The 13,200-nt window shown below is 42.8% G+C and overlaps 1 protein-coding gene across 1 annotated transcript in view; it reads left to right on the top strand.

Annotated features, from left to right (window-relative positions):
- Positions 1-6,220, top strand: part of LOC310853830 (protein EFR3 homolog B-like) — a 30,451-nt gene extending 24,231 nt beyond the window's left edge. The window contains exons 17-22 of the mRNA XM_083758303.1: positions 1,185-1,252; positions 1,929-2,056; positions 3,848-3,936; positions 4,145-4,193; positions 5,180-5,283; positions 5,991-6,220. Coding sequence (XP_083614429.1) covers positions 1,185-1,252; positions 1,929-2,056; positions 3,848-3,936; positions 4,145-4,193; positions 5,180-5,283; positions 5,991-6,140 — 588 coding nt within the window. The 3' untranslated portion in view covers positions 6,141-6,220. The remainder of the gene's footprint in view (positions 1-1,184; positions 1,253-1,928; positions 2,057-3,847; positions 3,937-4,144; positions 4,194-5,179; positions 5,284-5,990) is intronic.
- Positions 6,221-13,200: the final 6,980 nt, after the last annotated feature.

Genomic DNA, 13,200 nt, shown 5'->3' on the forward strand with positions numbered 1-13,200 from the left:
AAGTGTGTGTGTGTGTGTGTGTGTGTGTGTGTGTGTGTGTGTGTGTGTGTGTGTGTGTGAACGGGTGAATGTGATACACAGTCTATGTAAAGTGTGTGTGTGTGTGTGTGTGTGTGTGTGTGTGTGTGTGTGTGTGTGTGTGTGTGTGTGTGTGTGAATGGGTGAATGTAATACACAGTCTATGTAAAGTGTGTGTGTGTGAATGGGTGAATGTAATACACAGTCTATGTAAAGTGTGTGTGTGTGTGTGTGTGTGTGTGTGTGTGAATGGGTGAATGTAATACACAGTCTATGTAAAGGTGGGTGAATGGGTGAATGTAATACACAGTCTATGTAAAGTGTGTGTGTGTGTGTGTGTGTGTGTGTGTGTGTGTGTGTGTGTGTGTGTGTGTGTGTGTGTGAATGGGTGAATGTAATACACAGTCTATGTAAAGTGTGTGTGTGTGTGTGTGTGTGTGTGTGTGTGTGTGTGTGTGTGTGTGTGTGTGTGTGTGTGTGTGTGTGTGAATGGGTGAATGTAATACACAGTCTATGTAAAGTGTGTGTGTGTGAATGGGTGAATGTAATACACAGTCTATGTAAAGTGTGTGTGTGTGTGTGTGTGTGTGTGTGTGTGTGTGTGTGTGTGTGAATGGGTGAATGTAATACACAGTCTATGTAAAGGTGTGTGTGTGTGTGTGTGTGTGTGTGTGTGTGTGTGTGTGTGTGTGTGTGTGTGTGTGTGTGTGTGTGTGTGTGTGAATGGGTGAATGTAATACACAGTCTATGTAAAGTGTGTGTGTGTGTGTGTGTGTGTGTGTGTGTGTGTGTGTGTGTGTGTGTGTGTGTGTGTGTGTGTGAATGGGTGAATGTAATACACAGTCTATGTAAAGTGTGTGTGTGTGTGTGTGTGTGTGTGTGTGTGTGTGTGTGTGTGTGTGTGTGTGTGTGTGTGTGTGTGTGTGTGTGTGTGTGTGTGTGTGTGTGTGTGTGTGTGAATGGGTGAATGTAATACACAGTTTATGTAAAGTGTGTGTGTGAATGTAATACACAGTCTATGTAAAGTGAATGGGTGAATGTTATACACAGTCTATGTAAAGTGAATGGGTGAATGTAATACACAGTCTATGTAAATTGCTTTGGATAAATGCTGCTATATTATATAAATGCACCATTTCGTAATCCTGTGTATTTTTGCTCATCAGGTCATAGAGGTCAGACAGAGGGACGCTCCTTATCTGCTGCCTGACCACGTCTTCATGGACACACCCAGGTGAGTGAGACAGGCAGGCAGGCAGACAGACAGGCAGGCAGGCAGGCAGGCAGGCAGGCAGACAGACAGACAGACAGACAGACAGACAGACAGACAGACAGACAGACAGACAGACAGACAGACAGACAGACAGACAGACAGACAGACAGACAGACAGACAGACAGACAGACAGACAGACAGACAGACAGACCCCAGGTCCCCATTGGCCCAGGGACCACCAGTGGTCCTTGAGGGGGTTCCAGGTGGTCCCTCTATAGCTAAACGACAGAGTTGGCAACCAAATGGACCCTTACAGATCTTTAACTCTGGTGGTCCGTGGCTGAAATGCAGAATAATATTATGTAATGGGTCCTGGTATATCAAAATGGTTGAAAACCACTGCTCTATAATATATAGTGTTCCAGTTTCAATTTTGTCTGCTAATTTCTTTGTGCAAATCACTAACAAATAATATCACTGCGTGCGTGCGTATGTGCGCGGGAACCCCTTTTGGTGTTAGCATCATGTTATGCTTTAACTATTGTGAAAAATAGCAGATCTACAAGCTCGTAGCTTGTAGGTCTGCTATTTTTGTGAAAAACCGAAGAACGACTGACATAGAAACACAACTTTATCAGAAAACTGTCAGGATGTAGCAGAACATCTTTATAGAATCTGATTAATGTGCGTGCTCAGTCTGCCTGCCTCAGGGCCGCCAGCAGGGGGCGACGTCGTGTTCGTTCTGTCTGAGATCTCTGAGGCTTTGGGAGGAAGTGGATACAACACGGAGCGCCTCAACACGCCATACACACCACACATCACAGGTACACGCACACACATACACACATCACACATAACAGGTACACGCACGCGCACGCACATACACACCACACATCACAGGTACACGCACACACATACACACATCACACATAACAGGTACACGCACGCGCACGCACATACACACCACACATCACAGGTACACGCACACACATCACACATAACAGGTACACGCACGCGCACGCACATACACACCACACATCACAGGTACACGCACACACATACACACATCACACATAACAGGTACACGCACGCGCACGCACATACACACCACACATAACAGGTACACGCACGCACGCACGCACACACGCCATTTTTCCCTATGCCCAGCCCTGTGTGTGTTTGTGTGAGTCACATAGCGATGATTCGATTGGCTGATCGTCACCCCATATAGCAATGATTTGATTGGCCGAGCAAAGTATATAGCCTATACACACATTGAGGATTAAAAGTGAGGCTGGAAAAGTGAAGACGCATATTGTGATTGGCCGGAATGTGATGATGTCATGTGTGTATGATGACAAGATCAGCGCCCCTTAGCAATCAGGGGTTCAGTGTCTTTCTTGCTCAAGGACACTTCGACAGTAACTCTGGGGGAGCCCACCCACATAAGGTTCGAACTGGCAACCTTACGGTTCCCATTCGGCCACTCTACCCCTGAGTCACCGTCGCCTTATTGCTATTACATGTATTAACATGTACTATTACATGTATTTACATGTACTAATACATGTATTAACCCATTCTGGGCGGGATCCCCTTTTAGTGTTAACATTACGTTATGCTTTAGCTATTTGAAAAATAGCAGATCTACAAGCTCATAGCGCTCCACCGAGTGGCGCGATATGAGCTTGTAGGTCTGCTATTTTTGAAAAAATCGAAGAACGACTGACATAGAAACATAGCTTTTTCAGAAAACTGTCAGGATGTAGAAGAACATTTTTAGGATCTGATCTCAGGTCAGAATGGGTTAACATACTAATACATGTATTAACCAGGGGGGCAGTCAGCCAGATATTTCGTGAAGCCTCATTTGAAATCGGTAGTTCATATAATGGCCTGTTGTGGCGCTGGACCGGACCCAAAAAGCCCCATAGCTCCATAGAGGCCCATGTATTTTGGCCCAACTTCACCTAGACTGTATTACCTTAATAAACATGGTCATGAATACTTTCTTCTTCCAGTCACTAGTTTAAAGTCTCATTTCTAATGTCATAATATTCTTTTTGGAAAATTATGGTCCCATTAATTAAAAAAATGACCATAAAGAAAAAAACCCATCGCGTATGTTCTGAGGGGCGTGGCTACCATTACAGTCTATGATCGGGATTCCCCTCCCACTCGAGTCAAAATAAAAACCAACGGAGAAGAAGGGGCGAAGTCCCGCTTCGTTGTCTGGGCAGCCAATGACCAGCTGGTATACAAAACGGAGCCAGCCAATGGCCAGCTGGTACCAAAGATGGCGACTTACATCAGGAATTAGCATATTATTACAGGCTTCATTTTACGTTCATGTTAGACCCGGGGAACGCTTTGTCCATATTTTTTACAGTCTATGGTATTAACATGTACTGTATTACATGTATTAACATGTACTGTATTACATGTATTTACAGTACTGTATTACATGTATTAATACATGTATTTACAGTGCTGTGTGTGTTTTCCGGTGACAGATGAGGACCATCCTATGTATTTACAGTGCTGTGTGTGTTTTCCGGTGACAGATGAGGACCATCCTATGTATTCACAGTGCTGTGTGTGTTTTCCGGTGACAGATGAGGACCATCCTGGGAGGAGGATGAGTGTTGTGGACGCTGTGTCCGTTCAGATGGACCTGAACGCCTACAGTCACCACACTGCACAGGTGCGCGCGCGTGTGTGTGTGTGTGTGTGTGTGTGTGTGCGTGTGCGTGTGCGTGTGCGTGTGCGTGTGCGTGTGTGTGCGTGCGTGTGCGAGTGCGTGCATGAGAGACATTGATGACTGAGGACACTCTTGTAAACTTTGCAGCCACTTTACTCTGTCTGTCTCTCTCTCTCTCTCTCTCTCTCTCTCTCTCTCTCTCTCTCTCCAGAAGTCTCAAACAGAGCAGATAACATTTGAGACATTAAAAAATGCAATTTGTGAGTATTATTATTATTATTATTATTATTATTAAGCACACATTTTGTTATCAATCAAGTGATTATATGTATGATGGCTTCAGTTAGATCAGTTTATAGTTCTATAATGATAACTGTTTGTCTGATTTCTGTTTGATTCAGTTCAAAGGATCCTTTATTGACATTATGAGGAAAACAGACGTTTGCATTGCCAAAGCTAAAGTAGAACAACACAATCGAAACAAAACAATGTATAACAATGTCAATAAAGACTATTGTCCAACCCCAAACTAGGAACCTATACAGCTCATTCTCAAAACGGTAATCAAGAGTTTGCCAAGAATGTAAAGACACCGAGTTACACAGGAAAGAAAAGCCACATCTGCAAACACTGTCACAAGAGTTTCAGTTGTTTAGGTTCCTTGGTGAGACATCAGCGTATCCACACTGGAGAAACACCTTACCACTGTAAAGACTGACAAGAGTTTCAATGAGTCAGGTGATCTGCAGGCACACCAGCGTATCACTGGAGAAACACCTTACTGCTGTAAAGACTGACAAGAGTTTCACTCAGTCAAGTCATCTGCAGGCACACCAGCGTCTCCACACTGGAGAATAAACATATGTGACCGAATTTGATCGAGAGACTGCCATTGTTTTTTTATTTTTTCATTTTCATTTTTATCTGACATGTCATATGAAATCATAGCTTCAAATTGACATATAAGTTGTTCAGTTTGACCCAGCAGTTTTGGAGATATGGTGTATAGAAAAATGTCTTGCAGGAGTATAGTGGAAAAAAAGACCAAGCAGAGAAAATGAGCTTCAAAGCTTTAGTTTAGTGATCTGTGACTTTAGGGGGTGCTAAATATGACCCCATATGACCAAATAAGGGCCCATGCTTTTCTGACTTCTCTCTCTCTCTCTCTCTGCCTCTCTCTTCCTCTCTCTCTCTCTCTCTCTCTCTCTGCCTGTCTATGTCTCTCTCTCTCTCTCTCTCTCTCTAGGTGACAGTGTAGTGGTGGAGGAGCAGAGGGAAAGGAGACGTCAGCTGATGGAGAGGTTCCAGAAGGCTCCCTTTGAGGAGATCGCTGCTCACTGTGGCGCCAGGGTCAGTGCTGCTTTCACCCAGCAGAGGGTGCTGTGTGTCACATTGTCAGTGCTGCTTTCACCCAGCAGAGGGTGCTGTGTGTCACATTGTCAGTGCTGCACTGTGTGTGTGTCCCAAACTATGGGTTCTGGTACCCATTTTAATATCTAATACATATAATATTGTTATTATTGCTACTTTCATCACTTCCTTTCCTAGTTATTAAAAATATATATAATGAATCGATCCCTGTGGGCTCTCCCAGAGTTAGTGTCCAAGTGTCCTTGAGCAAGACTCTGAACCCCTGATCTCTCTGTGTCATGTCTATGTCTCTCTCTCTCTCTCTCTCTCTCTCTCTCTCTCTCTCTCTCTCTCTCTCTCTCTCTCTCTGTGTCATGTCTATGTCTCTCTCTCTCTCTCTGTGTCATGTCTATGTCTCTCTCTCTCTCTCTCTCTCTCTCTCTCTCTCTCTCTCTCTCTCTCTCTCTCTCTGTGTCATGTCTATGTCTCTCTCTCTCTCTCTGTGTCATGTCTATGTCTCTCTCTCTCTCTCTCTCTCTCTCTCTCTCTCTCTCTCTCTCTCTCTCTCTCTCTCTCTGTCATGTCTATGTCTCTCTCTCTCTCTCTCTCTCTCTCTCTCTCTCTCTCTCTCTCTCTCTCTCTGTGTCATGTCTATGTCTCTCTCTCTCTCTCTCTCTCTCTGTGTCATGTCTATGTCTCTCTCTCAGTCGTGTATCTTACAGAGTAAACTGGATGAGATCTTCGAGTCCACCATCAGGCCGCCGCCCTCGCCCTCAGGCTCCGCCTCCCTGGGACAGGCCCCGCCCCGTTCCATCCCCCTCTACGAGATGAAGTTCCCTGACCTGTGTGTCTATTAGACGCACGCACGCACACACACACACACACACACACACACACACACACACACACACACACACACACACACACACACACACACACACACACACACACTGAGACTGAATGTATGATAGTATAACATATGATATTATAATATATGATAATGCATTATGAAATCATGAAAGCTTTTTAACCCATTCTGACCTGAGATCAGATTTTAAAAAATGTCTTCGACATCCTGACAGTTTTCTGTAAAAGCTATGTTTCTGTGTCAGTCGTTCTTCGATTTTGCAAAATATAGCAGACCTACAAGCTCGTATGAGCTTGTAGGTCTGCTATTTTTCAATAGCTAAAGCACGACATGATGCTAACACCAAAAGGGGTTATAAACCATCGTTTTTATTCCTGGATTCTAGTTGTTTTTGCAGAAGATGTTTGTAGATATGGGACAATATGGAGCCCTGTCGTGGTTTTAACCCATTTAGACCTAATGATTATAAAAAATGTCGTCAAAGGTTTAAAAACCTGTTTCTATGTCAATGTTGTGCAACCTTTTTCACGTCAAGGACCCCAGAATGATCTATATTTGGCTGCGGAAAATACATTGGGTATAACACTTTACAACAAGTAAGACGCGCAAACGCGGGAAGCGAACGCAGCTCGTAAATTGCAATAACAACAATTAGAATAACTTACGTACTTTCTTTTTCTTTTTAGTTAGTAATTTTTTTAAGTTTTCTACTGTGTGTGTGTGTGTGTGTGTGTGTGTGTGTGTGGTTGTTTGTGTGTGTGGTTGTTTGTGTGATTGTGTGTGTGTGTGTGTGTGTGTGTGTGTGTGTGTGTGTGTGTGTGTGTGTGTGTGTGTGTGTGTGTGTGTGTGTGTGTGTGTGTGTGTGTGTGTGTGCGCTACAGCTGCGCCCTCTGGTGGCGGGCGGGTGGTGTCACAGCGGGACAGACAGACACACACACACACACAGACATGATCTGCAGGGTCTCATAGTTAGTGCTCACTGCATTCGCAATCACTGCATTCGCAATCACTGCGTTCGCAATAACAACCTGTTATAAAGCATTTATAAACATTTATAAGCAGTTTGTAGATGAGTAATAATCATGAACAGACATGTTTGTTGACATCCGTAAATATTTACTATAACTATGTGAATAGTTTACTATACTTACTAATACCTTACTGATAACTTATAAATGATGTTTAAACATAGTTATAAATGTTTAGGTAAACATTTACGGATGTCAACAATGATTGTTCATGATTTATTACTCGTCTACAAATGGCTTATAAATGTTTATAAATGCTTTATAACAGGTCGTTATTGTAAAGTGTTACCATATGTTGTTCCAGGGACCCCATCTGAAAATATGTTGTTCCAGGGACCCCCCCCCCCCCCCCCCACCTCCCCTCACCCCAAGAAGCAAAGATTTAACTTAAAAACGTTCGTTCCGAAAGAATATATATTCAAAGATTTGCACCACATTTTCACGAATATTACAAGCTCGTCACGCGGCACCAGCTAAAGTAGAATAAAAACACCAAAAGGGGTTCCGGGTTAAGTCGTTATTTCTTATTTAATTCAGTGTAATTTAATTTGAAGTATAATTATCTACTATTTGAATAATTATAAACACTCTGTGGCAAACTGCTGCCGAAACTCTGGTGGAATTGGAGTGAATGGAGCTGAATGGACAAGCATAATGAACAAACAGTATTTAAACTCTGGTGGAATTGGAGTGAATGGAGCTGAATGGACAATCATAATGAACAAACAGTATTTAAACTCTGGTGGAATTGGAGTGAATGGAGCTGAATGGACAATCATAATGAACAAACAGTATTTAAACTCTGGTGGAATTGGAGTGAATGGAGCTGAATAGACAAGCATAATGAACAAACAGTATTTAAACTCTGGTGGAATTGGAGTGAATGGAGCTCAATGGACAATCATAATGAACAAACAGTATTTAAACTCTGGTGGAATTGGAGTGAATGGAGCTGAATGGACAATCATAATGAACAAACAGTATTTAAACTCTGGTGGAATTGGAGTGAATGGAGCTGAATGGACAAGCATAATGAACAAACAGTATTTAAACTCTGGTGGAATTGGAGTGAATGGAGCTGAATGGACAAGCATAATGAACAAACAGTATTTAAACTCTGGTGGAATTGGAGTGAATGGAGCTGAATGGACAAGCATAATGAACAAACAGTATTTAAACTCTGGTGGAATTGGAGTGAATGGAGCTGAATGGACAAGCATAATGAACAAACAGTATTTATGAATAATGGCTTCTGGAAAATAAAAGAAGACATATGATATAACACATCCTTGCCTGCTGTGTTGCTTTTCAATGTGTTTTATAGAGGTATTTATAAAGATCAAAGAACCTACTGTTTTTAGTAGGGCCGGGACTAATTGCGATTAATTGCGATTAAAAAAATATGAAATGTCAGCAGGTCAAAGGGAGAGGAGGTGATCGCCCATGGCCTCTTTATCCCATTCTGACCTGAGATCAGATTCATACGAGGTTTCCACTGGGACACACACTGGTCTGATGAACCCATTCTGACCTGAGATCAGATTCTAAAAATGTCAGTCGTTCTTCGATTTTTTTCAAAAATAGCAGACCTACAAGCTCGTATCGCGCCACTCGGTGGCGCGATATGAGCTTGTAGATCTGCTATTTTTAAATAGCTAAAGCATAACATGATGCTAACACCAAAATGGGTGCCCGGTCAGAATGGGTTAAGCTAATATCTCCTTCCGATTAACTTCGGCCCCAACCTGTGCATACTGTATATTTCTTGTTTAGAGCAGTGGTGGAAAAAGTACTCAATTGTTTTACTTAAGTAAAAGTACCAATACTGCAATTTAGAACTACTCCTTTACAAGTAAAAGTACGGAATTGAAAATGTACTTGAGTAAAAGTGCAAAAGTATCGGCATCAAAATGTACTTAAAGTACTAAAAGTAAAAGTACTCATATTGCAGAATGTCCCACTTCACAAGTTCAAAATGTGTACAAAGTCTATTGAAAATAGCCGATCTACAAGCTCACAATGCGTCGCAACGCGACGCATTGTGAGCTTGTAGATCGGCTATTTTCAAATGGCCAAAATGTATTGGGTTGAAGTGGTTAATGTATGTTTTCTAATCAAAATTAAAATCGCCAAAGTAACTAAAGTAACTAAAGTTTTCAAATAATTGTAGTGGAGTAAAAGTACAAATGTTGGCTCTGAGATGTAGTGGAGTAGAAGTAAAAGTACTGGAAATTGGAAATACTCAAGTAAAGCACAAATACCTAAAAATTGTACTTAAGTACAGTACTTAAGTAAAAGTACTTAGTTACTTTCCACCACTGGTTTAGAGGAACTTCATACGTTGTTTTAAATTATTATTGTTATATCAATTGTTTTTACTGTGTTCAATTATTATTCATGTCATGTGTGAGTGGATGGGACCCGAATGGAAACATGCAAGGTCTGTCTTTGGTGAAATCCTTTTTGGACAAAAATGCCTGATGAATTTTATTTCATCAGTAAATGAAATAAAATTAATTTTACACTTGGTTGCATGCTGAAAATAGCAGATCTACAAGCTCACGCTTGTAGATCTGCTATTTTCAGCATTTTATTTATTTATTTTATATATTTGCAATTGCTTGCTGTAGGCCTATAGCCTGTCATAATAGCGTGTGCTTGGTGTAAAAAACAAACAAAACTAGAAAAAGTGCCCTACTGGGCACAGGTCTCCACCAGGATGAGCAGATGTGAAGAATTCCAGGCGAAGGTTTTTCCTTGGCCTCTAGGGAGTTGGCATACAAAGTTATCCACAGATCCGTGCAGTTAGAGGTAAAAACACTTTTCGGCCAGTTATAGCGCCACCTTGAGGCTGAGTTGAAATTGTTCATGTGGCATTTCGTCCTCTGCCTAGTGGGAATGTGCGTGCACAATTTCACGGAAATCACGCGATGTGTTCATGATTTGCAGCATTTTGTTTGAAACTGAGCACTCCTGTGAACTTTGGAAGCCGGCCTCTTGGTGGCGCTATAACAGGCCGTTCTGGAAAGTTTGGGGCAGAGGTTCATGGTTGGCATCCAGGGAGTGTGTGTGCAAAATTTGGCATCGACCGGGTTAACGGTGGCCGAGATTAGCTGCTCATGGACACACGGACGGACGGACACACACACACACACACAGACACACGGACGGACGGAGTGCAAAACATACTCTCCCCCTAGGCCTTCGGCCTGGTGGAGACAAAAACATTGGGGTTTCGGGGGGGGTATGTGTTGGTGGCCCCCAGGGGCCCTTTATCTCTACAGTATATGCTCATTGTGCAGAATGTCCCATTTCAAAGATGTATAACAAACCCTTTGAAAATAGCAGCTGTACAAGCTCAAACAATGCGAGCTTGTATAGATTGGCTATTTTCAAATATGATCAAAATGTATGTGGGAATCCAGTACAGGTGAATGGTAGCCTGCATGGGTAAACCCCTCCCCCCCCCCCCCCCCCCTCGCCAGATTTGCATTCTGGGGGAGTGGGTTTACCCCAGGCTAGGTGAATGGTGCACCCATACTGCACCTGACCTAGTCACATGACCAGCAGGAAGTACAAAAGTCTTGTTCCTCCTAGTTGAGAGCCATTTTGACTCTGCTGCAGGAGACGGTGTTCCAGCTCTCATGCAGGCTGAAGGAGAAAGCACATGGTAGGCCTTGTTTGTCTCATGCAGGGTGAAGGAGAAAGCACATGGTAGGCCTTGTTTGTCTCATGCAGGGTGAAGGAGAAAGCACATGGTAGGCCTTGTTTGTCTCATGCAGGGTGAAGGAGAAAGCACATGGTAGGCCTTGTTTGTCTCATGCAGGGTGAAGGAGAAAGCACATGGTAGGCCTTGTTTGTCTCATGCAGGGTGAAGGAGAAAGCACATGGTAGGCCTTGTTTGTCTCATGCAGGGTGAAGGAGAAAGCACATGGTAGGCCTTGTTTGTCTCATGCAGGGTGAAGGAGAAAGCACATGGTAGGCCTTGTTTGTCTCATGCAGGGTGAAGGAGAAAGCACATGGTAGGCCTTGTTTGTCTCATGCAGGCTGAAGGAGAAAGCACATGGTAGGCCTTGTTTGTCTCATGCAGGGTGAAGGAGAAAGCACATGGTAGGCCTTGTTTGTCTCATGCAGGGTGAAGGAGAAAGCACATGGTAGGCCTTGTTTGTCTCATGCAGGGTGAAGGAGAAAGCACATGGTAGGCCTTGTTTGTCTCATGCAGGGTGAAGGAGAAAGCACATGGTAGGCCTTGTTTGTCTCATGCAGGGTGAAGGAGAAAGCACATGGTAGGCCTTGTTTGTCTCATGCAGGGTGAAGGATAGCCCCTTTCGGGACCCTACATAAAGCTTTTCTGAAATTTTGATGAGTTTTATGTTGGGTCCCTGTTCAGAACTATATTTTCGTATGGGAATTCCAGAACACGGAAGTACACATTCTCTCTAAAATAGAATCTGCGCCGTTTGACGTCCTTTTTTTGTTTGCTTTATTCTGAATTCGGGAACTTTAAGTACCTATACATTCCGCTGCGAATATCTCCTGTGGCGCGGAAGCCGTTAAGTATTTTTAATCTTTGTTTGACCGATTTGGTCGCTTTATTTCTTCTTGTTTGTTTACCGTTTATTGTACCGCCTCCCGGTGTGCGGTTGGCTTGTGAGGCTACGTCCCTGCCTCTGATCTGCTCTGTCATAGCTATAGCGCCACTAGCTAGCCAGATAGGCGGTACAATGAGGTGTCAATAAACAAGGAAGGAAAAGATTTATCCAATCTTCCAAATCGGGCAAACATAGATTAAAAATACTTAACGGCTTCCGCGCCACAGGTGATATTCGCAGCGGCATGTATGGGTACTTATACTAAACATATTCAGAAAGCCTCACAAGGAAAAACGTCGTCACAGAGCGCGGCTAGGGGCTAAACATGTTGTTTATGTTTAAGAATGGCTGTGTACCAGGTGGCATGGTAGTGGTGCAACAGGACCCCATGGACTGGGTCGAACAAAATGTCAGAAACTTCAGTACCATTGGGTTCTGCTTGGAGGGCTAGGTGAAGGAGAAAGCACATGGTAGGCCTTGTTTGTTGCGGCTAATGCTGCTAATGGCCTGTGTCTGGTTGAGCACATGCCACTGGCCCCATATGCATGCAGAGATTCGTTTGGAATGAATAGATTCATTACAGTCATCAGAATAAAAATTCTAATGTAAACACCTAAACTGGAATAGAATATCTCATTCCAAATTAATTTTCATTCAGGTCTGGAGGGGTGGTATAATTTATACCGTTTGAATCGGTATAGATCACCATATAACACTTTATTCCGAATGCTACTGGGAGTTTGGAATACATTTTTTACATATTTTACACATGTCTGCCCTTAGACTATAGTGCTTTATGCCCATGTCCAAGCAGGCTTAGCAGGGATGGCCATTTGGAGACATACATTTTATGTGTGCAGAAATGTGCTATTTTACCCATTAGAAAAATACAAATACACCATATTTCCCCCCCATAATAAAATGCGCTATTTACAAACCCAAATTACAGTGCCATTGCCAATTGCAGTGTATGGATGCTGTGATTTTAGTTCTGGGTTGATTTGGTCGCATGGAAGTTATATTCCGAATGAATGCTTTGGTCATGTAAACAGTTGGGTATGAATCTCTGTTCAGAATTAATTAATTAATTCTGAATACATTTTGTGCATTAAACTGAGGTCACTGTTGGCCATATTGTTCATTTTGGCACTTTAGTCTGTTTCCATGTTGTCTTATTTGACCTTAATAATCAAATGTATGCTTGTTTATTTCCGTCTTCAATTGATTTGACCACAAATGAAGTGCTCTGCTGCTGTGTGTTTACCTAGGTTCAAGGTGAATGTGTTATCAGTATCTTTTAACCTTTTTTTGTTTTTGTACGTGTGTAGGGAACAGTTTATGCCTTTATGGTCTTCGCTACTGCTGCACAAACGGAGAGCAACGACCCACTGCGCGAACAGAGCACCAAGGACCCACTGCGCAGACAGGA

This window comes from Protomyctophum parallelum (genome assembly GCF_964188405.1).
Source record: "Protomyctophum parallelum genome assembly, chromosome: 23".
NCBI lineage: Eukaryota > Metazoa > Chordata > Actinopteri > Myctophiformes > Myctophidae > Protomyctophum > Protomyctophum parallelum.